The sequence below is a fragment of the Hyaena hyaena genome, unplaced genomic scaffold (genome assembly GCF_003009895.1).
Source record: "Hyaena hyaena isolate Hyena2069 unplaced genomic scaffold, ASM300989v1 scaffold_563, whole genome shotgun sequence".
NCBI classification, from domain to species: Eukaryota; Metazoa; Chordata; class Mammalia; order Carnivora; family Hyaenidae; genus Hyaena; species Hyaena hyaena.
The window spans coordinates 1,002,716-1,028,853 of record NW_024081197.1 but is presented as its reverse complement, the minus strand read 5'-3'; the positions used below and the strand labels follow the sequence as shown (position 1 = coordinate 1,028,853).

The 26,138-nt window shown below is 34.4% G+C and overlaps 1 protein-coding gene across 8 annotated transcripts in view; it reads left to right on the top strand.

Moving 5' to 3' along the window:
* Positions 1-26,138, top strand: part of LARP1B (La ribonucleoprotein 1B) — a 117,345-nt gene that overhangs the window by 10,714 nt on the left and 80,493 nt on the right. For 6 of the 8 annotated variants that reach the window (XR_005532485.1, XM_039256245.1, XM_039256247.1 and 3 more), the window contains 8 exons: positions 782-840; positions 1,251-1,310; positions 3,219-3,393; positions 6,665-6,805; positions 12,193-12,336; positions 12,561-12,732; positions 16,414-16,558; positions 24,326-24,500. Coding sequence is in view for 7 of the 8 variants with exons in the window: in XM_039256245.1 (XP_039112176.1) it covers positions 782-840; positions 1,251-1,310; positions 3,219-3,393; positions 6,665-6,805; positions 12,193-12,336; positions 12,561-12,732; positions 16,414-16,558; positions 24,326-24,500 (1,071 nt within the window). In the remaining variant the exon portion in view is untranslated. Of the gene's footprint in view, positions 1-781; positions 841-1,250; positions 1,311-3,218; positions 3,394-6,664; positions 6,806-12,192; positions 12,337-12,560; positions 12,733-13,692; positions 13,941-16,413; positions 16,559-24,325; positions 24,501-25,079; positions 26,074-26,138 lie in introns of those variants that run through there. The other 2 variants (XM_039256250.1, XM_039256249.1) reach the window with 2 other exon arrangements.

The following is a 26,138-nucleotide window of genomic DNA, read 5'->3' as shown; positions in this document are numbered from 1 at the left end:
TTTAGATCGTGTTTAGCTTGGTGATATGCCATCTTGCCATCTTGGCTAAGTAATGAACCAAACTAAAAACAGTTGTAAAGCTTCATTTAGAGAGTAAGTCTTTCTTTACGTATGTATTTCATTGTCAATCACTGTCTGATTCAAGATAGGGAGAAGTGGTGATACTATGATAGTCTTTTTTTTTTTTTTAAGTTTGTTTATTTTGAGAGCGAGAGAGTAAATGGGGAGGGGCAGAGAGAGCGGGAGGGAGAGAATCCCAAGCAGGCTCTGCTCTGACAGCTACCAGACGCCCTACTGCTATGATAGTCTTGTACAAACTTTTACAGGGACCTGTTATATTTTTTATTACTTTAACTAGATACAACCTATTATGGTTGCTAATCTCTTATTTGTTTACAAGCACAAATAGTTTGTAGTCTTATTTTCTGGTTAGTTCCTGATGAATGTCAATGTATGAATTGTATAGCAAAATGTATCCCTACTAACTTTACTGTATTAAAACATGTTATAATTCTAATTTTTTCATGTTTTACTCTGTGAAAGGGTTGGTCTGTCAGTTCAGTTTGAGTAAACTGTGATATTTCTCACTTTTGATTTGAACACTGAAAACAAATTTGAATCTGTGCTTGCACTGTAGTTGATTTCTTGTTAAGAATTTCAGTCTCAGAACTTTGGATTTTATTGGAAATGGTGACAACACTGGCTTACTGAAATTGATATAATGTTTTGTTAAATGTATTGAATGAATGGTTGTAAAACAATTCTGTGTTATTTTTTTTAGAGCTCAGTTCCCCCCACATTGTAAAAGCAGGAAAACTAAAGACAAAGAAACCTAATAAGGTATGTTTTTACATGAAATAGTTCTTAGCTATATTGATATTTAAAATTGGTATGTTAGAAACTCTTAGATTATTATACACTTCTAGTTGTATCATTGATATTAAGTTAAAGCTAATATATTAGAGAATTGTGGCCTTTGTGCAAATCCTGTATATGTTTATTCTGTTATCCTATATAAATAAATGTAGTCAGTGTAGTCAGTCTAGCACATTAAATAGTGCTAGAAGTTGAATAAGACTCAAGCATTGTTATTGCAGTGTTCTGTTTTGAGAAGATTTTGAATTAATTTGGCAAATGCCTGCATGTAATTGTATGTAGGTGATTTTTACAATTGTCATGACTTTTAGAAAATATTTTTTCTACTTAAGATTTCTAATTTGCAGATGTAACACTTATTTATTACTTCTTAGGCTAGTGATTTCAGCGATATGGCGAATTGGCCAACACCAAGTGAATTAATGAACACTGGAGTGAGTATTGTTTTAAGGTTTTTTTTCTTAATAAACGGAAAATAGTCTTATTTCAACATGAAGAATTTATTTTGTTTCAAATGTAGAGAATTACATTAATAAAGAAGTGCTGAAAACTTAGCAGCTATCCTTTTTATAGTCTAGTCCATTTTTCAGATACCTGATTTTATTGTCTTCATATGATTATATTTTTCAAGAGGTAATCTTACATTTAGAAGGGTGGGTACCATGCTGTTATTTTCATGTAATGCCTATAATTAAAGAGGTTGGTTTTTAATCTGAGGCTAATTTGAAGCCCATTTTGTTTCAGAATTTGCTGTATGTTTTTTGACTTATAATCTTTTCAATATGTTTTGAAGTGTTAATTATATACACACATGTGTATCATATGCATGTATATATATCCTATCAAATCAAGAAGTGTTCAGTGAATGGATTTTTAATTTGAACTATGAAAGAAACTCTAAAAGGTGGTTCTGAGATAACTCTATCAAAGGGCTTTTTAGAGGAATATTAGCATATTTGGTTTTCTGGTTTCATGTTTTCATTTGACACTGTACACTTTGCTTTGTATTTTGTGCAGTATTAGTTTACAGTTGTAGATCATCTACATTACTTTAAACAGCTTAATTATTGAATAAATAACATATAATAAATTATACATGAAGTATACAACTTGATAAGTTTTGACCTATATGTGCCTGTGAAACCATCACCAAAATCAAGATAATGGACTTAACCATTACCCCAAAAGCTTCTTCACACTCCTTTGTAATTCTCTCTGTCACATTCTCCTCATCATTCCTGGCAACGACCGATATGCTTTCTGTCACTTATAGTTAATTTATATCTCTTACAATTTTATGTAAATAAAGTTCTAGAATAGGACTCTAGTTTTTTCCCCCAGCTTTCACTTAATTATTTTGATATTTATGTCATTAACAAGTATCAGTAGTTCATTCATTTGTATTGCCAAGTAGTATTTCATTCTATGAATGGAATGCTGCTTGTCTGTCCATCTTTGAATGGACATTTGTGTTGATTCCAGTTTGGGGCTATTAGAAATAAAGCTGCTCTGTAAACATTTGTGTACAAAATTTTGCATGGATATATACTTTCATTTTTCTTGAGTAAATACCAAGGTAGAATAGGCTGGATTGTATGGTTGCTATTTGTTTAGCTTTTGCAGGAACTACCAAACTTCATTCTCCTAATAGTTGTGAGAATTCTACTTGTGTCACAACCTCACTAATAATTCCATATGGTCAGCCTTTTAATCTGATTCTATTAGGTGTGTGATGGTATTGCATTGTAGTTTTAATTTGCATTTTTTGAACTAATAATGCTAAACCCCTTTCCACACAGTATAACTTTTTGTTGAAGTGTCTCTTCATTTGTAACCATTTTTTGAAAGTGAGTTTTTTTCTTGTTATTGCATTTTGAGAGGTCATTACATATTTTGGATCCAAGTGCTTTTTAGCAAATACTTAGCAAATATTTTTTCCCAATCTGTGGTTTGACTTTAACAGTGTCTTTTGAAAAGTAGTTCTATTTTGAATAAAAATTGTCATTTGTTTTGCAGTATTTAGAAAGGGTTTATTACCACAATTTAAAAAAATTTTTTTTAAAAATTTCCTAACGTTTATTTTTGAGGCGGAGGAGGCAGAGTGTGAGCCGGGGAGGTGGGCAGAGAGAGAGAGGGAGGCACAGAATCTGAAGCAGGCTCCAGGCTCCGAGCTGGAGCACAGAGCCCAACGAGCTCAAACTCACGAATTGCAAAGTCATGACCTGAGCTGAAGTCAGTCGCTCAACCGACTGAGCCACCCAGGTGCCCCTATTACCACAAATTTTTAGGTATGATAATGAAAATGTGCATGAAAATGATTTCATTCAGAAAACTTTTTGCAGTGTCATAGTGTCATCAGCCAAGGAAATAAGAAGATACAAAATAGAAAAGAAAGAGAAGACAAGGTTGAAAAGAGAATTAACAGTGAGAGCAAAGAAAGCCGGGAAACAAAATTAGATGGTCCTGGTGAAAATGCCAGTGAGGATGAGTCTCAGTCAAGTAATCAACGAAAGAGAGGTTAGTTCATCTATAACTTCCATTTTTTTTACACCAGTTTTACTGAGATATAATTGATAATATAGCATTGTATTAGTTTAAGGTATACAACACGATGATTTGATGTATGTATGTATTGTGAAATGATTTCCACAATTTTATTAAAAAAATTTTTTTAATGTCTGTTTTTGAGAGATAGAGCATGAGCATGGGAGGGACAGAGAGAGAGGGATACACAGAATCCAAAGCAGGCTCTAAGCTGTCAGCACAGAGCCTGACGTGGGGCTCAAACCCCTAAACTGCAAAGATCATGACCTGAGCTAAAGCTGGACACTCAACCGACTGAGCCACCCAGGTGCCTCTCCATAATTTTAGTTAACATCCATCACCTCCCTGTCACAGTGTTTTTTGTTTTGTTTTTTTCCCATATGATGAGAACTTTAAAGATCTAGTCTCTTAGCAACTTTAAAATATACAATACAGCGTTGATAACTATGTTAGTTACCATGCTGTATACTATATCTCCAGAACTTAGCTGTATAGTATATCTCCAGAACTTACTGATCTTATAACTGGAAGTTTGTACTTTTGGTCACCTTTATTCATTTCCCCTATTCCCTGCAGCCACCAATCTATTCTCAGTTTCTGTGAATTCAGCTTTTTTAGATTCCACATGTAAGTAAGTCTCTCTGGCTTATTTCATTTAGCATAATGCCTGCAAGTTCCATCCACATTGTTGAAAATGGTAGGATTTCCTCTCTCATGACTGAATAGTATTCAGTTGTATATTTATACACACATTTCCTTTATCTATTAATCAATGGACACTTAATGTCTTTTCCATGTCTTGGCTATTTTAAGTTAGATGGTCCTGGTGAAGATGTCACTGAGGATGAGGCTCAGTCAAGTAGCTAATGAAAGAGAGGTTAATTTATATTTTTATTTTGATTTTAATTTTTTGAAGAAAGTTGTAGTAATGAAGAATTGTATTTAATCAACTGATACCTAGTAGTCACCAGTGGGTATTTTGGATTTCTTCAGGGTACTATTTGTAATGGTAGCAGATTTGCTTTTGTAATATTCTTGAAATATTAAGCTTTCCCTTTATCATTTGACTTGTACTTTATGAAAGTATGGAATGAAGTTGCACTTATAGAAATGGGTATAGATAATATATTTTTAAAGATATATTCCTCAAACATTGTGTGGTAATTATTGTATTTTAAATTTGAATTGGAACTGCTCCCTGTTTGCAGTTTTGGTCAACTTTTTTTTTCATAGCATTTCTCCATTAAATTACACTTTGAAGGAAAAAAAACTGTGCTTTGTATCCTTTTATGTATTTTTACATGTGTCTAGGGACAGATTATGATTTAACTGCTTTGTAAAAGCATATATTCATTGAGAGTTCTGAGCCTAGTAAAAGTGTCTTCAGGGGGCTTTAGGCAGAAAAGTTCTTTCAACTCTTGAAAGGCGGTAGCTGAAACAAGGGGAACATTGGGAAAATTGGCAGGAGATACTATGGGAGAGGTAAGCAAGGTCCACATTGTGCAGGGGTTTGGTAACTTGGAATTAGCATTTTATTTTGAGTGCCATGGGAAGCCGTTAAAACGTTTTAATTCTTGGTGGTAATGTTGCATGGGAGGGGACATTTTACGGTAAAGTGTTTCCAGTCAACTTCTTTAATAATGGAGCCAACAGTCTCCCATACATTGAGCACTTGAATTTTAAGTTTATTCATTTTTTTAAATTTTTCTTTTTTTAAATGAGTATCTACACCTTAGCTGTAGGATAAGCATATTAGGCTTACTTGATATGATGAGCCAAGACAAATTGCTGAAAAGTGGGTGGCAACAGGACAAACATATTAGGAAAAAATTTCCCACTTTCTTAAACAAGTTTATCACTTAGCTTTTTCATACTTCTTAGATAAATTTTTTTCTGACTGCCTAGAATTCATACAGATGACAGACCTGTCATCCTGCTTTAAAATTGTCTTGTTAATTGGTTCAATTAAAACTGATCAGCAATCACTAAAATCCAGGGTTTTTTTAATAAACATTTATTTTTTAATTTTTAATGTTTTTTTTTTTTAAAGTTTATTTCTGAGAGAAAGAGACAGAGAGAGAGAGAGAGAGAGAGAGAGAGATTGAGAGAAGGAGATACTGAATCTGAAACAGGCTCCAAGCTCTGAGCTGGCTGTCAGCACAGAGCCTGACACGGGGCTCGAACCCACGAACAGTGAGATTATGACCTGAGCCGAAGTCAGACGCTTAACCGACTGAGCCACCCAGGCGCCCCTAAAATCCAGGTTTTTATAGTTAAATTCATTTAATCAAGTCATGAATTGACTCTCTTTAGAGCACACAGTGGTTTTTTTTTTTTTTTTTTTTTTAATCTTCAAAGGAAGGGCTGGTTTATACCAGAGACTCACTGATAGAATTTATAGTACTGAATTCAAAGAGCTTTTTTTTTTAAGATCTTTCATATTCTCTTCCTTGTCTGTCCACAGTTTGAAGGATTTATAGGAAGTCAATACTTTAGTTGCAGACTGATAATTCCCTTTCCTTTAATTACCTTGGTAGTTTTTTAGTTGCACATGAGTCTTATTATTTTAGTCAAATATATATATTGAGCAGAAGACTAAACATTTGGAAACCTTAACTGTGGATTCTGTGAATTAGGTAATCTTTGGAATTTCACCACAGTGTAACAGTGTCATGTATTCAACCAGAGAAGTTAAATTGCCTGTCTCTCTTAGGTTAGGAAAATGGATAGTGGCTATAAAGAGATTTATCAAATACAATTAGCATATTTTATACTCTAATTCTGAGAAACCTCTTTCATTAGTAGTGATCTAGATAAATCAACATTTTAGACAGTGACTTGAAACTGATTGTTTTGAATTACCAAACTTTCCAGTGTATACATTATAATGTCTTATTGGATATACCCCATTCTGAAGCCTAAGAGTCAAGTATTAGGAGTATTGTATTATACTTAACTATTTTTGAAGAGCTTTCTCATCAGAATTAAGCAGAAAAGTGAGCATTTTGCTTGAAAGTAAAATTTCTAATGATACTCTATTAAGTGGCTTTTCATATGAATTTTAGAAATATTTGCACAGACAAGTTTATTGTGGATCTTTGTGAGAAGAAAATTATTTTGGTTCTCTACAAGAACCTTTAAGGACAAAGTCTATTTAATTAAAACTTCGAGTCCATTCAGAATTACAAAGCTTTAATGAAAATTGTGCATTGTCATTAAATGATTTTATTTTGTTTTCTTCAAGCTAATAAGCACAAGTGGGTACCACTCCACTTAGATGATGTAAGACCAGACAGTCAAGAAAGACCAGGATCCCGGAACAGCTCAAGATGTCAACCTGAAGTGAATAAATCATCATATAACAACAGGAGAAATGATACACGAAGTAAGTTACATTCTAAAGGAAAAATTTATGCACTGAACGAACTTAGTCTTAATTTTTATAATTTTAATAGCCACGTGTAGTATAAACTGCTTAAGAATGAGTTGCAGACATTGTGCCCCTTTTAACACTAAATTCCTTCAGAATATATATCTTAAGAACAGTAATGCAGTGTGATTGTCCACAGGCAGACTTTCTCCATAATGTTTTTTTCAGTTCTTTTTCTCCTTTCCAAGATCTAATCTGAGATCACACATTGCTTTTAGTTGTCTGTTCTCTTTAGTCTTCATTAATCTGGAACGGTTCTTCTGCCTTTGTGTTAATGACATTGATTTTTTTTTTTTTTCCTGAAGATTTTGTGACAGGTGGTAGATATCTCTCACTTTGGGTGTTCTAGTGTTTCTCATGATTGGATTACGAAGCTTTGGCAGGAATACTACAGAAGTTAAATGATTTTCTTCTTTTTGCATGAAAATGCACATGATCTTGGTTTATCTTATTGCTGATATTGAGTTCTGGGTTAAGATGATGTACTCTAGGTTTCTTTATTATATATAAAGATGCTTTTTTCTCCTTTGTAATTAATATGTATTTTGTGAGAGAGACTTTGAAACTTGGGAAATACCCAGTTTCTCATCAGACTTTTCTCATGAGCTTTAGTTTCCATTGATGATTCTTACCTGATACAATTATTACCACATTGCAATTGCTGATTTTTCTTACCGCCTCATTACTTCTGTGTTTATTGCTTGACATTCCACCATAAGGAATGACTTCCCTTATTACTGGTGTGGACTTATGGCTTCTTATTTTTTCAGTGTATTATAATCCATTACCATGATTATTTAGTTTGTTACTCAGATTGTCCCAGATTTGGCTGATGAGAGCCTCTTATGGGTGGTTTCTGGGTCCTTTTTAAAGAAGCCAACTTACTGAGTTATAAATTATATGTGTATAAAATACATTCACATTACTGTCACTTCCCCCAGTCTACTTTCTGTCAGATTAGATTTACCTTTTCTATAGTTTTATATAAATTTTGAACTATGCAACGTATGTTATGAACTTGTGTCTCCTTTTGCTCAGCATAATGTTTTTCAGACTCATTAGTATTGTTCCATGTATCAGTAGTTTCTATCTCTTTATTTCAGAATAGTTTTCTCTTGAAGGAATATACCTTTTTATCCTTTCATTTATCATGGATATTGGCTTTGTTACTAATTTCTGGCTATTATGAATAATGCTGCTATGAACATTAATGTACAAGTCTTTGGGCATATCTTTTAGTTTCTCAGGTAAACACCCGGAAGTGTATTATTAGGTGTAACAATAGGGTACATAAGTGCATATTTAACCTTAAATTGCCAAATTGTTTTCCAAATTGGTTGTACTATTTTGTATTCTCATCGGTAATGTTTCTTTCCTTTGCTATTTTTTAGTTCATATGTCTTCCGGAATTTTCCATAGTTTGGACTTGGCTGATTGCTTTGTCATATTTTTTAACATGTTCCTTTGCCTTTTCTGGATATGAGTTCTAATATGAGAGGTTTGGTTAAATTCAGGTTTATTTTTGTTTTGGTAGGACTACCTCTGACTGTATTTCTTACAGAGGCAAGGAAAAAAATAGGTGTTTTCACTTACAGTTTTGTTAAGTTTGAGTTGGTTGGATCAGGTACTGTTAGCCTTATCCATCATAAACTGTCTCATCAGTCTTTTATTTCCCAGATAAGTTATTTCAACAGGCTTTCTCACATCTCAGAAAGCAGAGGAGGATAGGAGGAAGATATGTAGCAACAATTAGATGAGCATTTTGTTTTATAGGTTTCACTGCTGAGATCCTAAGTCTGATAATTTAAAATTAAAAAATTTTTAATATTTATTTTTGAGAGAGAGCATGAGCGGGAGAGGGGCAGAAATAGAGGGAGACACAGAATCCAAAGCAGGCTCCAGGCTCTTAGCTGTCAGCACAGTGCCTGATGTAGGGCTCTGACTTATGAGCCATGCGATCATGACCTGAGCCGAAGTCAGACACTTAACTGGCTGAGCCACCCATCCACCCCTTAAGTCTGATAATTTTAAATGCATACATGTCCTGTGAATGGGGAAGGCTTAAGAAAATTTTACAAATATAATATTACCACTCAAAAGTTTCCAGTTATATTATGGAAAACTTTAAACACACATAAAGTTGAAAGAATTGTACAGTGAATACCTGTCTAATCACACCTAGATTTAGTAATTTTGCTCTACTTAATTCCTCTATTTGTTGAATTATTTGAAAGTAACTTGCAGATAATCATGACACTTTCAGCACTGATGTTCGAAGAAAATGTAGCACTTAGGAAAAACAACAGTAATTCCCTAATATCATCTAAAATCTAGTTATATTTACTCAATTGTCCACAAAAATGACTTTAAAATTATGAAACTTTCTGGGCGCCTGAGTGGCTCAGTCGGTTAAGCCCCCGACTTCGGCTCAGGTCATGATCTCACGGTTTGTAGGTTTAAGCCCTGCATTGGGCTCTGTGCCGACAGCTAGCTCAGAGCTTGGAGCTTGTTTCAGATTCTATATCTCCCTCTCTCTCTGACCCTCTCCTGCTCACACTGTCTCTCTCTCTCTCATTCAGAAATTAAAAAAAGAAAAACACATTAAAAAATGAATAAATAAAATTATGAAACTTTCTACAGAAAAACTGACTTTTTTTGGCCTTTGTATCATAGTTATCTGAAACTATGATACACTTTAATATCACTATAATGTTTTATTTGAAAAGTAACATTCATAATTTACATTTTTTACTTATTAAATATTGGGCATATAAGTAACATATTCATAATTAACATTTTTTACTTATTAAATATTGGGCATATAAGAAAATATGAGAGTTATAAAGAACAAACATAAAACGAACACTGGAAACTGAGCACCAAGTTTAGAAATGTATATTACCATTACCTTTGAACTTCTGTGTGCCCCATTCAGTTTCATTCCATTTCTTTCCTTCTTAGAAGAAAAATGGCCTGAATGCTTGTTGTTTGAATATATTTATTTTATTGTTTCAAGCTGACATTCAATATGACTCCATTAACATATTCTGTGGTATTAATTTTTTAAGTTTAGTCTAATTTTTTTAGATTAATGCATGTTGATATACTGTTGTAAGTCCTTGCTTTTCTTCCCCTGCTTATGGGCATTTCAGTATTTAATAAAATCTGTTCTGTTGGTGGACATTTGTATTGTTTCAGTTTTTTGATATTAAAGTATGACCATTTACATTTTATGCATGTTTTCCAGTAAATATGCACAAGAAGTTCTTTGGGGTAATTTCTTTTTCTTTCTTTCTTTCTTTCTTTTTTTTTTTTTTTCCGAGAGAGAGAGAGACACAGAGAGACAGAGCATGAGCAGAGGCAGGGCAGAAAGAGAGGGAGACACAGAATCCGAAGCAGGCTCCAGGGTCTGAGCTGTCAGCACAGGGCCCGATGCAGGGCTCAAACCCACAAACTGGGAGACCATGATCTGAGCCAAAGTTAGACACTTAACCAACTGAGCCACCCATGTGCCACCTTTGGGATAATTTCTTTTTTTTTTTTATGTTTTTTTTTTTTTTAATTTTTTTTGTTTATTTCTAGGAGAGAGAGAGAGAGAGAGAGACAGCATGAGCAGGGGAGGGTCAGAGAGAGAGGGAGATACAAACTCTGAAATAGGCTCCAGGCTCTGAGCTGGCAGTCAGCACAGAGCCCAACGCGGGGCTTGAACCCACGAACCGTGAGATCATGACCCAAGCGAAAGTCGGACGCTTAACTGACTAAGCCACCCAGGCGCCCCTGGGGTAATTTCTTAAGACTGCAGCCCATGAGTGCATTATGAAATTGGTGTAGGTGATGATCAGGTTTTTTTTTTTTTTTTTTTAACTGATAGACTCAGAGTTCTTTATACAAAATATATTTTTATGACAATTGTGTTTAAATTACAAAAAAATTTTGTGTGTTCCAGGGTGTATTATACAGTAAGGATTACTGTGGGTAAGGCAGAAATGTTTGACAAAGACTATATTAAGCTATGCATTGAAGAGGAATTGCAGCATGTAGGGCAGTGATTCTTAATAGAGATGATTTCCCCTCACTCCCAAGGGGGCATTTGGCATTGTCTGGAGATAATACTGTTTTTCACAACTGGGGGGTGGGACGGTGAGTGAGTGCTACTGGCATCTAGAGGTAATGGATGATGCTATGGGGTGCCTGGGTGACTCAGTCGGTTAAGCATCCGACTTTGGCTCAGGTCATGATCTCATGGTTCATGGGTTCGAGCCCTGCGTCAGGCTCTGTGCTGACAGCCAGCTCAGAGCCTGGATCCTGTTTTAGATTCTGTGTCTCCCTCTCTCTCTGACCCTCCCCTGCTCATGCTGTCTGTCTCTCTCAGGAATAAATAAAACATTAAAGAAAAAAAAAAAGGTCGTGGATGATGCTAAGCATTCTATAGGCCCCTACAGTAGAGAATTACTGGACTCAAAATGTCAATAGTACCAAGGCCGCAAAAACCTTGGTTTCTTAAGATATTTGGACCTTCAAATTTATTTGATTATTCCAAATTGTTTTTCAAAGTGGATGTGCCTGGCTTTGTGCCTTACCTTTTCTTCTTGGTCATTATTTGATTAATTATAGGACCTGAAAATGTTTGTCAGACTGGGGTAGATCAAATTCTGTCTTAATTTGCATTTCTCATGACCACTGAGTCTGAACACCACTTTTTATGTTTGTTATCCATTTGTATTTCCTGTTTGACTGCCTGTCTTGTAGCCATTTTTCCCATGGAGTTACTGTGTGTGTGTGTGTGTGTGTGTGTGTGTGTGTGTGTGTTTGAGCGCGCGCACATGCGTATGCACGCGGGCTAGTGCATTCTATATGTATTCTAGGTATAATTCTTATATTGTACTGCAGATGTTGTCTCCCAGTTTGTTTTGTGTTTTCATTTCCTTTTTTTCTTTAAAAGGAATTTCTTTTACTTAAATTGAGACGTTTCTTTAAACATTTTGTGAAAGCTTTTTAAGGAGTTTTTTTTTACATAATGCAAACTCAGTAGTCTTGGAACGTCCTGAATCTTGAATAGTACCATCGTAACAGAGGACCTCTTTTTTTTGTTGTTTTAATATATTATTTTACTTACTAGAATGTTTTCTTTGTATGTCAATGCTTTTGTGGACCCTCTTTCATGCCAAGGACATTTTGACCAATTCTTACAAGCTCTCTTAAGTTTGTGTCTATCTAAAGAATGCCCATTACTAACAGCTAGTTACAAAGTAGGGAGGCATAGTTGCTATGTTTTCATAAAAATAGTCATGTTATTTACGGTTGCAAATTTGAATACATAAAAATATTTTTGTTTTTAAAAGGTTGGAGGCGTGATAGAGAAAAGAGAGATGATCAAGATGAAGTTTGCAGCGTGAGAAGTGAGGGTGGTAATATCCGAGGTTCGTTTAGAGGCCGAGGAAGAGGCCGAGGACGGGGAAGAGGACGAGGCAGAGGAAATCCTCGATGTAGGACATGAATTTTCATTTTGTTAAATGAAGTTTGAAAAAGTGTGCAAGCCCTCTGTTAGTTTTGCCCACTATCCCATATAATGTTTTAACTAGTTTTTTTGGTCTGATAATTAAGGTGGCTTTGTAGTTGTTCCCCTTTGAAATAACTCACTTTGGATTTTTCTTTTTTTTTTTTTTTTTTAAATCTGTAATCACTTTTCTTTCTCTTTATTTACATCAAGTGAACTTCGATTATTCATATGGTTATCAAGAACATGGTGAAAGAACTGATCAGCCATTTCAAACAGAACTTAATCTTAATACCAGTATGATGTATTACTATGATGATGGTACAGGCGTACAGGTGTATCCTGTGGAAGAAACATTGCTTAAAGAGTATATTAAACGCCAAATGTAAGTCGATAAGATATAGCAGATGGGATAGTAACCTCAAACTTTAACATCCTTAATAGTGAATATATTATAGTACATTTTTAAAGCCATTTCTTAGTAAAATTGGAAGATTTTTAATAGCATTTTATTTTTTTTTTCTAGGAAATTTTAGTGAAGTATTTTTTAAAAAATTATATTTGGTTCATGTTCTTTAAGACTCCTGCTTTGTTTACTGTTCAGGTATTTCTCTGTTTAAAGGGTGTTGAAAGAGAATATTGTCATGGTATATTAAGAGTGAGTAAACATAAGAATATAAAATTGCTATATATTTGAAGTTGAACAAATGAAGCCTGGCTTATTATTTCCAAATAAATGCTTATATTGAAATTTGCAAATGAACATAAATGACAAAAAATGGTGATAGATTGTTTTTATTTGGCAAATGATTTCAGAATTCTAAGTTTGTTTTTTAATTTTTAAGTTCTCTTTCTTTGTGGCACATTGAAAGGGAACCACCTAATCTTTTTTAGTTCAGAATTTTTATTCTGGTTTTCATAATAGTTGCCTTCTTAGTATTGAAGTTGATGTTATGAGAACATTCTATTGTCTTTAAGAATGTATTGTATGTACAATAGCCCTTGTACATATTAGTATTGTATGGAATGTTTTGCCTATTTATATAGTATGTTTATATAGTGGTGAGAAAAATTTCCCCAAGTGATTGCCATAACCAGTTTGCTGAAATTTGATTACTTTTTTATGCTTACAAAGTGAAAGAAAAAGGCTATTTTTGAAGGGGTTGAAGCATCTTAAAAAAAATTTATCTTTAAGAAAGAAAATTGACTCTGTTAGAAAATAATTTCTTCATCAGCATCATCCAGGCATCTCCCTGGGATGCCTTCATGGTGGATTTGATTGGCTTATATACAATATGAAGCAACTTGTTTATTTTGTTCTTGCTTCTTTTGTTACAGTTGACGCAAACACTGAAGAAAAGGGCCTTTTTATGGGCAGAAAGTGCCTGGCATGTGGCTATCAACTTCAAACCACTATTCCTGTCTTTTTTGTAACTCATGCTGCCAGGTCCCTTCTGAGACCTGACAGTGGATATGCAACTCCATGTCAGGATAATCGGCCTCCATTGTGCTCATACAAGTGAGGGAGGAGCAGAGCTACTTCAGTGTTGACAAAATTTGTGATCATGCAGTGTAGAATCCAGAGCTTCTAAGGTAGGACATGATAATGTCCCCTAGGACACTGAACAAAATGTCAGACATAGCACTGGGCATGACTCCTTTTTTTCTTGTTACTGTTTCAGCAACAGGATTTTTGGCCGATGTTAGAGCACCAGGTTTACAGGTTTAGAATGGCTCTTTACTGTTAAGCTTTGATTAGTGGACTTCTGGAGGAGTCATGCTTTTGACTTTGTTTTCTTTGAGGTTTCTCATACGTAATATAAATAGGCTCATTGAGTAGGGTTTACATTTTTCTCTTTGAGAAGTTACTGAAACCTTTCTTGCATTTGTGAAAAATTATGCTAAATGTGTTTGGAAGTAAGAGGCTGAACTGTATTTGGATGATTGAGTTTTTAAAATTATTTTAACTGAAAAAATATTGTCATTTTTTTATATCAGAATATTAAAAATTTAAGATCTTGATTATTTCTAGCTGAGACAGTCTCTTCTGACATTCATTTGTAGAGATGAATAGTTTATAGCCCATTAGAAGTTTAAAAAATAAATACTATAGATAATAGGGTGATTTATGAATTTATTTAGATACTGAGATTTTCATGAAGTGGTAGAATAAAAAAACCATCTTATTAATGATTCAGAGAAGTTTTTGTCTAAGAACAGTTTTAACTTGTGACTGAATCAAATGTTTTAATATGTGAAAATTTAGAATTTAAGCATATATGTGTATTATGTGCCACTATGCCAGGTACTGTGAAAAGGACTTTTGAGGTACACTTCTGAAGTACACAGAAAGGACTTTTGAAGTACACTTCTAAAGTACACTTTTGAAGTACTCAAAAATCAGAACAAATGTATTATGTGCCCACCACATGCCAGGCACTATGAAAAGGGCTTTTGGAGGTATAACAAAATCAGAATGTTTATTTCTTCAAGACTTAAGGTTTTTTTCTTCAGTGTTTAAGACAAGTAAATGATTTAGTAGTGTTAACTGAGATGTCAGTAGTAGTTCACTGATCTAAGGGAGCTTTGCACTTTGATCATTGGGTAAATATCTGAGTATAAAGAAATAACTTGAGTATTTACATTTCTAAAATAAGATTTTTTTTCTCCCAGTGAAAAGTAGCTCAAAGCCATTTCTCTATAATGGATGGTCATTTCTTCAAAGTTAGAATTTGACCTAAATATTTCAAGGTTATCTTTAGTAATCCTGTGTTAATATCAAAATACATGAGTTGGTGTCCTTTCTCGTAATTTGTCACCGATATTTGAAAACTGTCTTGGATTTGGGAATAGTATAGGATTATTAACTTGTAGATCATATCATCATTTATATCATGTATTTCTTTTATATTCTTTTCTACATTCTCCCCCATTTTGTCCTCTTGTTGTCTCTCTAATTCTATTTTTGTTTTTCTATATGGAGGCTGTAATTAAAAAAATTTTTTTTTCTAATGTTGACGTTTTGGGGGGAGGGGCAGAGAGAGACGGAGACACGGAATCCAAAGCAGGTTCCAGGCTCTGAGCCATCAGCACAGAGCCTAACTCAGGGCTTGAACTCATGAGCCATGAGATCATGACCTGAACTGAAGTCAGATGCTCAACTCACAGAGCCACCCGGCACCCCATGAAGGCTATAATTTCAAACTTGTTTCTCAAGTGCTATTAAGTATATTCATATTATCTTTGTATCTTAGAACTTGTAGTTATTGATCTTCCAGTTTATACATTTACATTTCTCTCTACTTTCCTAGAAAAGATTAAGGTATCTAAGCTTTGTCTGTATTTTTCCTACCCCATGTACCTCATAGTATCATAGATATTCCTTGTTTGGCTGTATATTATATTCATTCTTAATGTCTTTTATAGTTCTCTCCATCAAAGATACAGGGAGATTTTGCAAATATGTAATTGTGTGTGTACACTTGTGCTCATGTATTCACTCAGTTTTTACTCATTAGCTTTGTGCTGAATGCTAGGATTCAGAATTAAACAATGTCACTACCATGTCTATTTAGAAAGCAAAACAAACTGTAATCTACTCTGTAAACTTCACAAAGAGTACTTTTAAGAAAGCAGTCCTCAGTGATGTGGAAAAATTTGGAAGGCAATCTGTTGACATGTGTTTGGTTGTTATTTAGTGTTTAAATGAAACAAGTTAAAGTAGCTTTTAATAAAAAATTTCCCTTGACACATTAAAAAAATCAGTTATTCACCTATTTTAAAGTAAAATGCTGGTTAATTCTTTATGCTAAGGTAAAGTTGATCTAAGTAGAAGTTAATATTTTTTGGAAGAGAATCAGTATTCTAAGTTTCTTTCTACCCATGGATAAGAAATTATAGCTTGGTAGGCTTTGGTCTTTTATTTGCCTTATATCTATGTTGTATTAAGTCTTTATTACTAGCAAAATAATTTTAAAGCTGTTGATATGTAAGTAGTAGATATTTTTATTACCTATTGAGTAAATGAACTTATGTTTATATATTTTTGTTTGTTTCTTTTTTCCAGAGAATATTACTTCAGTACAGAAAATTTGGAACGGGACTTCTTTCTTAGGAGAAAGATGGATGAACAGGGTTTCTTGCCTATTTCTCTGATTGCTGGTTTCCACCGTGTTCAGGCTCTCACTACAAACCTTAATCTCATATTAGAGGTAATTATTCCTTTATAGAATATTTGCACGACAGTCTGTACCTCCCATTCAATTACATTGTGAAGATAACTCTGCTCTAAAAAGTATATTTAAAAAAAATTAAAGGGGTACTTGGGTGGCTCAGTTGGTGAAGTGTCCAACTCTTGATTTCCATTCAGGTTATGATCTTAAGGTCATGAGACTGAGTTCCCCTGCTTGGGATTCTCTCTCTCCTCTCTCTGTCCCGTTACCACTTGCATGTAGGTGCGCCTTCTCCCTCCCTCCGTCCCTCCCTCCATTTCTCTCTCTGTCTCTCAAATATTAAAAAAAACAAACAGATGAAAAACAACCTAAGGAAGGATGCCTGGCTGGCTCAGTTGGTAGAGAGTCTGACTTCAGCTCAGGTCATGATCTTATAGTTCGTGGGTTAGAGACCTGCATTGGGCTCTGTGCTGAGAGCTCAGAGCCTGGAGACTCCTTTGAATTCTGTGTCTCCCTCTTTCTCTTTGCCCCTTCCCTGCTTGCGCTCTGTCTCTCAAAAAATGAATAAATGTTAAAAAAAATTTTTTAAACTCAAGAAGAAAAAAAAGCGAAAGATAATCTGTAGTTGCCTAAGGCTTAGACTATATCCCATGGCCTTTTTTTCATTTTATTAAACCCAAATAAATTACTGACCTTGGAAACCCCTCAAAGAATTACTAATGGTGTTACCACCTGTTTTTAACCTGATCCTTCAAATTTGGACCTTCAAGTCTTCAGGTTACTGCAAAATAGCATGTATTTCTGTTTATTAAAATTTTGAGAGCTCTTCATGTGCTATAGAAAAGCTAATTTAAAGCAGTCTTTCCAGTTGTATTCTTAATGCTTTTATTAAATTTTTTGTCCTGCTCTAGAAACTTCTGTCCAACTTCTAGAACCACTAATCTGATTTTTGTCCCTTTAGTCTTGCCTTTTCCAGAATATATATATATAAATTACATGTTTGTATGTAGTTCATAGCCTTTTATATCTGATTTCTGTCACAGTGTAGTGCTTTTTAGATTTATTCACGTTGCACGTTGTCAGTTGTTTCTTCTTTCATATTTATTAGTATTCCACCATATGGATGTGCTTCAGTTTATCCATTCACTTGTTGAAGACATTTAGATTGTTGCTAGTCTTTGAAGATTATGAGTAGAGGAGAAAGGTCTTTTTTGTGGAAATGCTTTCATTTCTGTTAGGTCAATATTGAGGATTGTGATTCTGTCATGTATGCTAAGTGTATTGACTGTAAGAAATTGCCAAATGTCCAAAGTGGGTTGGACCATTTTGCATTCCACCATTTTGTGTGAGAGTTTCATTTGTTCTATAGTCTCATCAACACTTGGTTTGTCAGGTGTTTTGAATAATAGATATGTAGTGGTTTCTTACTGAGGCTTTAATTTGCATTTCCCTAATGACTAATGATGTTGAGCATCTTTTTATGTGTTTATTTGCAATCAGTGTATCTTATTTGTTGAATTATCTGTTCAGATATTTTGCCTATTGGAGATTTATTATTTTTTTTAATTGTCAGAGTTCTTATTCTGGATACAAGTGCTTTTTTGTGTGTATTTTACAAATTTTTTTCCCAGTCTTTGGCTCATGTTTTTCTCCTCCTCCTCCTCCTCCTCCTCCTTCTTTTCTCTCTTTCTTTCTTTCTTTCTTTCTTTCTTTTCTTTCTTTTCTTTCTTTTCTTTCTTTTCTTTCTTTCTTTCTTCTTCTCTCTTGTTTATGTTTGAGAGAGAGGGAGTGTGAGCCAGGGAGAGGTAGAGAGGAAGACAGTATCTGAATCAGGCTCTATGCTGACAGCAGCAAGCCTGATGAGGGGCTCAAACTCATCAATCATGAGGTAATGACCTGAGCTGAAGTTGGATGCTTAACTGGCTAAGCTGCCCCAATGTCCCTCCTCTTTTAATTTTCTTAACAGATCTCTTTGACGTTTTTAGCAATTTTTTTCGAATGTGTGTGCTCCATTCTTTAAAAACTAGGTATAGGAAGAGTCAATATTTCAAAACAGTATAAATCAGCGATTTGTTATTTGTTCATGTGTAATTAATGAGTCTTTGTTTTATGAAAGTTGTTATTTCAAACAGTGCCATTATTTTTATTTATAAATACCATTTAAATAAAGTTTCTTTGTAATTTGAAGAAGACTTAGGTTTTTCCTATAAGCCTTAGTCTTCAGAAAAATATTTGTAGTAGAATGACTTTATTAAGTACTTCCATTGTATGTGCTAATAGCAAAGATCTATTTCATCTGCCATTTTCAATGAAGTTGTGACTCATTTCCCCCACTCTCTGTATTTTATAGGAATCTGGTTGTAATTTTATTATTGCATGCTTTTTTTGGTCTGTTGGTATTTTCATTAAGCCCGCGAGCATAATTTTCAAGTCATTGATTATCTGTTTCCTTATATCTTACAGTAGAAGGGAAGGAATATTAAAAAAACTTAGGCATTACGGTTATGGTTAGAATTATTGATCGAGTAAGAAATACTACTATTATGAAATACAGAAACACATAAGCACAGCATAGATCTGCATTCACTAAACATTCTTTAGGTACCTACTGTTCATTACAGTGGGAAAGGTGTCCTTTATCTGTTAAGAATGTAAGATTTCATTGGGTTTTGCAATATAAACATAGTGAGTAAGAGCATGGACTTGACAACCTGCATGTACATCCTCATAGCTCTGTGACCTTGCATAAAGTCCTGAGACTCACATACTTCATAGGGCTGTTCTGGAGATGAAATGTGTGATGACAGTATCTGGCACAAACAGTAAGCCTTAAATAATGATTTGCTGCTATTGTTAATTTTCAAGGATGTCCTTCTATTGTTCATTTTCTTTTTTGGGTCTTCATTTACTTTCTATCAACTTTTTGCTATGTGTACTTTAATATGCTCAGGTCTTTTCATTCTTGAAACAGTCAATCAAAAGAAGTAAAATATACTTGAGCTCATACCCCTATCTGCCCTAGTTGAGGTTTTCCTTTTTTTTTTTTTTTTATTTTAATTTGGAGAGAGAGAATGAGAGCCCATGAGTAGGGGAGAGGGGAAGACAGAGAGAGCATATCTCAAGTAGGCTCCATGCTGATGCAGCGCTCTGTCCCTCAACCCCAGGATCATGACTTGAACTGAAATCAAGGCTCAACCAACTGAGCCACCCAAGCGCCCCTGGGTGAAGTTTTCTACACAGCCAATCTAACTTATTCCCATTTGTTTTCAGCTTACTATATAGATATTTTACTTTGATACATGCATATTTTAATATGATTACTGGTTTTTAAAAATTTTTTAAATATTTATTTTTGAGAGAGACTGAGAAACAGAGTGCAAGCAGGGAAGAAACAGAGAGAGAGGTAGACACAGAATCTGAAGCAAGGCTCCGGGGTCAGCTGTCTATACAGAGCCCAATGTGGGGCTTGAACTCATGAACTGTGAGTTCATGACCTGAGCCAAAGTCAGAGGCTTAACCAACTGAGCCACCCAGTAATATGATTACTGCTGTAGTGATATTTATCACATAATTATAGTATAGATTTTTGTCTATAGGTATCATAGTGTGCATGAAATCTCTGTTGATTTTTTACTGCTCACTGCAAGTTTGTACCTTTAAACATCAGTCTCATCCCCCCACCCACTGTTTCCTGGTAACCTCCATTTTGTTCTCTTTTTTTTAAGAGTTTCATGTTTTTAGGTTCCACATATAAGTGATACCATGCAGTACTTGTCTTTTGGTCTGACCTATCTCATTTAGCGTAATGTGCTCAAGGTCCATCCATGTTGTTGTAGTGGCAGAATGTCCTCCTTTCTCATGGATGAGTAACATTCAGGTGTGTGTATATATATGTATATATCATACCACATCTGCTTTATCCATTTATCTGTTGATGAGTATTTAAATTGTTTCCATATTTTAGCTACTGTGAATAATGCTGCAATAAACATGAGCATACAGATATCTCTTTGGAATTCTGTTTTTATTTTTTTGGGGTATACCCAGAATTGGAATTAATAGATCATACGGTAGATCCAGTTTACTGCATTCTTTTTTTGTGTGTATATTTTTTAATTTTTTAATGCTTTTTATTTATTTTTGAGAGTCAGAGACAGTGTGAGCAGGGGAGGGTCAGAGAAATAGGGAGATACAGAATCTGAAGACAGGCTCCAGGCTCTGAGCTAGCTGTCAGCACAGAGCCTGACGCGAGGCTCAAACCCACGAACCGTGAGATCATGATCTGAGCCTAAGTCGGACGCTTAACCAATTGAGCCATCCAGGCACCCCTGCATTCTTGATTCTTGCCCCACAGCTGAGGTCTATTTGTGTCTTCCCTTTTATTTTTTTTTTTTAAATCCAATTAATCCTGGAACTTTAGCTAAACAGTTCTGTAACTCTGTTCAAGTTATTTAACCTCTTCATGTTTGTTTTCTCATTGTTAAAATAGTACTTAAACTATCATAGAGTATAAAGGCTTAAGAGAAGTGAATTAATTAATTCACAGTATTTGTGAAGTCCTTAGAACTATGCCTGCTACCCTTATCCAAAACCTTGTATTCCAAATTGGCTGACTGTGGTTCCTTAAAATGTGTGCTGCTGTCTTCGCACATGAAAATCTTTACTCTTGATACCAGGCATAGGACCAGGAACTAGGAATACATTATCTGTGTATTCTAACATTGCTAGTTATTCATAATAATAGATAACCATTAAGAAAAGGACCAGGGTGCCTATGTGGCTAGTCAGTTGAGTGTCCCAACTCTTGATACTGGCTCAGGTTATGATCTCACAGTTTTGTGAGTTAGAGCCCCATGTCAGGCTCTGTGCATTGACTGTGTGGAGCCTGCTTGGGATTCTCCCCCTCTCTCTGCTCCTCCCCAACTCATGCTCTCTCTGTCTTTCTCAAAAAAAAGTACCAACATTAATAGAAAAAACTTCAGGTATCCAGAAATATTAACTGTACACTTTAACTCATTGTTTAGGAGTTCGGGATATAACCATGGTTTGGTTTTACTAAAACTCTTATCTAGATCTTTTCCTTAATTTTGTGTAAAACATAATTTTTGTCTGATGCTTTTAAGATCTAAATCAAAACTTCTGTTTGTTTTCTTCTTGAGCTTTTCTTTCAATAGGGAACAATTTCCTTGTGATTTAAGATTCATAGGGTATATAGTGAAGAATTTCTTCCTTCCCATCTTTCTCTAACAGTGAATTAGTTAAATCTTTCTTGGTGACTATCATTGTTATTTCTTTTCTGTTTATTAATTCTCCTGAGATAGTTCATGTTATACTACGTACATATGTTTATGCTTTTCTTTCTAAAAATAGTATATATTAGAAGATTACTCAATAGTTGTATATAAAAAACTTTGGGTTTTTTTGCCTCAGGTTTTTTCTTTTGAATTGAGGCATAATTTATACACTGTATATTATAAATCATAGGATTACAGATGACTTTTCCCTATGAATATAGTTGTATAATTGATAACCAGGTTAAGATATAGAACATTTTTAACATCCCAGGAAACTCCCTTGTGCCCCCTCCTAACCTGTACTACTAAACTCTCACAGGTAATTGCTTCTCAGAGCTCTCTGATTTGTTTTTTTTAACTTCACATAATCAGAAGTGTGTGTATTCTTTTGTATCTGACTTGTAGTTATCATTTCTGTGAGATTTATCCATGTTGTTGGTTTGTAGTGGTTGTTGACTATCCATTTTGGGGTAGTATTTCATTGTGCAAATATAACACAATGTATTTTTCCATGCTCCTGTTTGTAGATACCTGGGTTTTTTCCAGTTTGAATCTGTGATACTGTTGTGAGCATAATTGTACGTATTGTTTGCTTGGCATACGTACTTATTTTCTTGTGAACTGATGGGTAACTGGGTGTGTGTGTGTGTGTGTATATATATATACACACATATGTGTGTGTGTGTGTGTGTGTGTGTGTATATATATATGCTAAAACACTTTTTTTCCAAATTAATGAACCCATTAAAACTACCAACATCAAAAGTTTCAGTTGCTCCACATTCTACCAATACTATTGGTGGTCTTTTTCCAAACATTGTTTTGAAAATTTTAAACCACTAGGAAAGTTTCAAGGATTTTTTTTTTTAAGATTCAGATATAAATAACATGCTGCAAAATGCAGAGGTCTTAGGTGTTTGAGTTTTGAAATTGTGTCAGCCCGTCCCCCAAAACATGTTACTCTAAAAACTTTCTTAATGGCCTTTCCAGTCATAGTCAGTCCTCCCCCACCAACCCTCTGCCCCATCCCAAACCACTTTTCCGTTTATATTAGTATAGATTAATTTGTCTGTTTATTTGTACACATTTGTGTAAATGGAATTCTTCTGTCTCCTGGCTCTTTCATGAAATCCATCCATATTGTTGCAGGATCTGGATGCTGAGTATACTATAGTTTACTATGAAGGTGCTATTGCTTGTAGAATGTTCAGTAGACAAAACTGGGAAAATATGTTAGGAAAAAATATAGATATCACCAATTGAAACTTTTTATCATAGGCTTCTTCCTTATTTCCTTTATTCTGTGTTTCAGACTATTTTTTTCAGAGTATCCTGATTCCCATCAAAAGAGTTTGTTTTTAAGTAATTCATAATACTAATTTTATTTATTTTATTTATTTACTTATCTTTTTTAAATGCTTGTTTATTTTTGAGAGAGACAGTGTGTGAAGGGGTGGTCTGGCTGGGGGGGGGGGTGGATGGTGACACAGAATCCAAAGGAGGCTCCAAGCTCTGAGCTGTCAGTACAGAACCTTACGTGGGGCTTGAACCCACAAACTGCAAGATCATGACCTGAGCCGAAGTCAGGCACCTAACTGACTTAGCCACCCAGGTGCCCCTCATAATACTAATTTTAAGGTACTGTCCAGTTATGGAAAATATAACTTGAAAAGGAAGTAGTATACTAATAATAAAGGCATGCAGATGTAAAAAGTTACACATATAATATGTTCTTCCATTAAAATATAGCAAGTTTTAACTTTTATATGTTTAGTTTTTATATATTTGTATTTTTTCTGATTTAATTTTTAAAAGGTTGAGTACCTTTGAATTTCAGATAAAATTCAGATTAGTAAATCTTTTTTATTTTGAGGAAATTTTGTTCTATTTTTGTTTGACTGTTAAATTACAACATGTTTATTTTGCCAGAGCACTTTAGTCTAGTGGCTAAGACTTTTAGTGCTGGACAGCTAATAAATTACGTGAGTCCTCTTATTGCCTCATACTTCGTCTATGATCTTTATGAAGTTTATTTCTTTGACCCTCAGTTTCCTCATCTATGTACCTTATGGGGTATTGTGAGGATTGTGTATGTGTGTTTCTTATTTAATTAATGGTGGTAGTCATTAAAATAATGCCTAAATTTTATTTGGTGATATTAACGTAAGATAAAAGGAAATATGAGAAAAAAAATTGTCAGTAAAGCTTAATTACCATAAAAGTACTTTGCATCTAGTTGACTTAATAATCCTTAAATGCCTACTCTGTTGTGAAAACCAGATTATCTGTTGTATGTTTTATCAGGATATCTGTTACTTACCTATCATGGGGGCACAAGATTTAGAAATTTGTTCTAAGTAGTTAATTCATGGATATTTTTAGAAACATTTACTCTGTCATAATGTCTGCTAATTTCACATTAAAAATTTTTTTAGGTTATTAGAACTATAGGATATGCAACTGAAATGTTTTGAATGAAAGTTCTTTAATAGCTAAAAATACCTTTTTATAGGCATTGAAAGATAGCACAGAAGTGGAAATTGTGGATGAGAAAATGAGAAAAAAGATAGAACCGGAAAAATGGCCAATTCCGGGCCCTCCTCCACGTAGTGTGCCACAAACAGACTTCTCTCAACTGATTGATTGCCCAGAGTTTGTACCAGGCCAAACTTTTTGTTCACATACAGGTAACAGCTTTTCTTCTAGAGCAAGCAGTGTAATGGTGGGCTCTTTGGTTCAATTTACTTATCCTATCAAAAGGTTTATTTAAATTCAATAGGAAAGTTAAGGATGACTAAATGACTTTTGATGCTGTAAATTCTATTCATATTACCCCCTCACAGAACCATAAATTAAATAGGGATTTAAGAATTATGGGTAAAACTCTGCTCTATTCTTGTGTACCTTGTCATATGTGGAATTTCTTTCCATCTTCTTAGTTTTACTAAATGATTATTGATACATTGTGCCAGTTTTCCTCTTCTAAGATTGGAGTAGTCTAGTAGGATGGAAATAGTTTAAAAGTCTTATACTTAAGAGTGGGCTTGACTTTAATGTTACCTGTGTGCTTCATCCTGTGCTTCAATACAGGATGATCTATATTCGAAAGCCGACTTGGGGTACTGTTATGAAGTTATTAAGATTATAGATTAAAGAATTGATATTAGAATTTCCAGAAGCTGCTTTAATATTAAGAATTTTTTTCCTGGATCATTTTTAAGACATTCCCTCTTGGGAAAAAATATGTGTGCTTAAACTTTTTTCAGTCAGGGTGATGATCTACTGATGCTCTTGGATGTCATTTGATCGGAATATGCAGAGGAATAGGTGACTCACTGAAATATTATAAACATTGGAACAAATCGTGCTGCAGAAATGAAAGCAACCAGACTTCTATTCAAGAATGTCTACTCCCAACTCCTTGTGGAGGAGGTTGGGCCACCACTACAATGGAGATAAACACCTTTGTGATGATGATGATGATGAAAGACAGACCAGAGGACTGCTGTTGTTTTTATAGGAGCCACCATTTGTGTGTAATTAGCCTGGGCTGCATGTGCTACTTTTATTCACGGTGGGAAAGTTAATTATCATTCTGGAAATATTGCAAGATTCTGTCTTTTCCTCCCAGACTTTTGTACCTGTGTCCAGATCAATAAAGCAGAAATAGAGAGGCTTGAGTGACATTTTCTAGATTGTTAGGTCTTTCGCTATTTGATTTGTCCTTCAGTATAGTGTACAGTATACAACTCACATGCTGTCGTAATATTTCACATGGACTGTAAGATGTATTAATGTGGACACTGAGGGATAAAAAATTTGAGAAATGAACAAGAGTATTTTTTCTAAACTCTTCAAAATGTATTTTTTATACACCAGTATATGAGACCTGCCATCAGTAAAGTACTCATGGACAGTCTCACAGATATTTTTATTTAGTGTTTCTTTGGTTGTCAGCCCTCTGTGCCTCTAAACCTAGCAAGCAACTTGGGCAGATGTTTTAAAAGTTGAAGAAAAGTCACAATTTTTAGGTTTTCTTAAAAAAGACATGTCTGATTGTATAAGTTAGATTAATTTATTGTGTAAACCTGGGGTCCAAGATGACATTTTTAATCTGCTTATGAACAGGCATTAGATGAGTTAGATAGAAATAGAGTATACTTTTTCCACAGGTAGCTAAGATAGGTTAGTCAAGTTGGTGATGCCTGTTCATTTAACCATTTATGCATTATTAATAAAATTACAAGAATAAAATCATAATGTCTTGTACATTTTTGTGTTTTTTAAATGTACACTCATTTACATTTCACATCTTGCCTAAAATA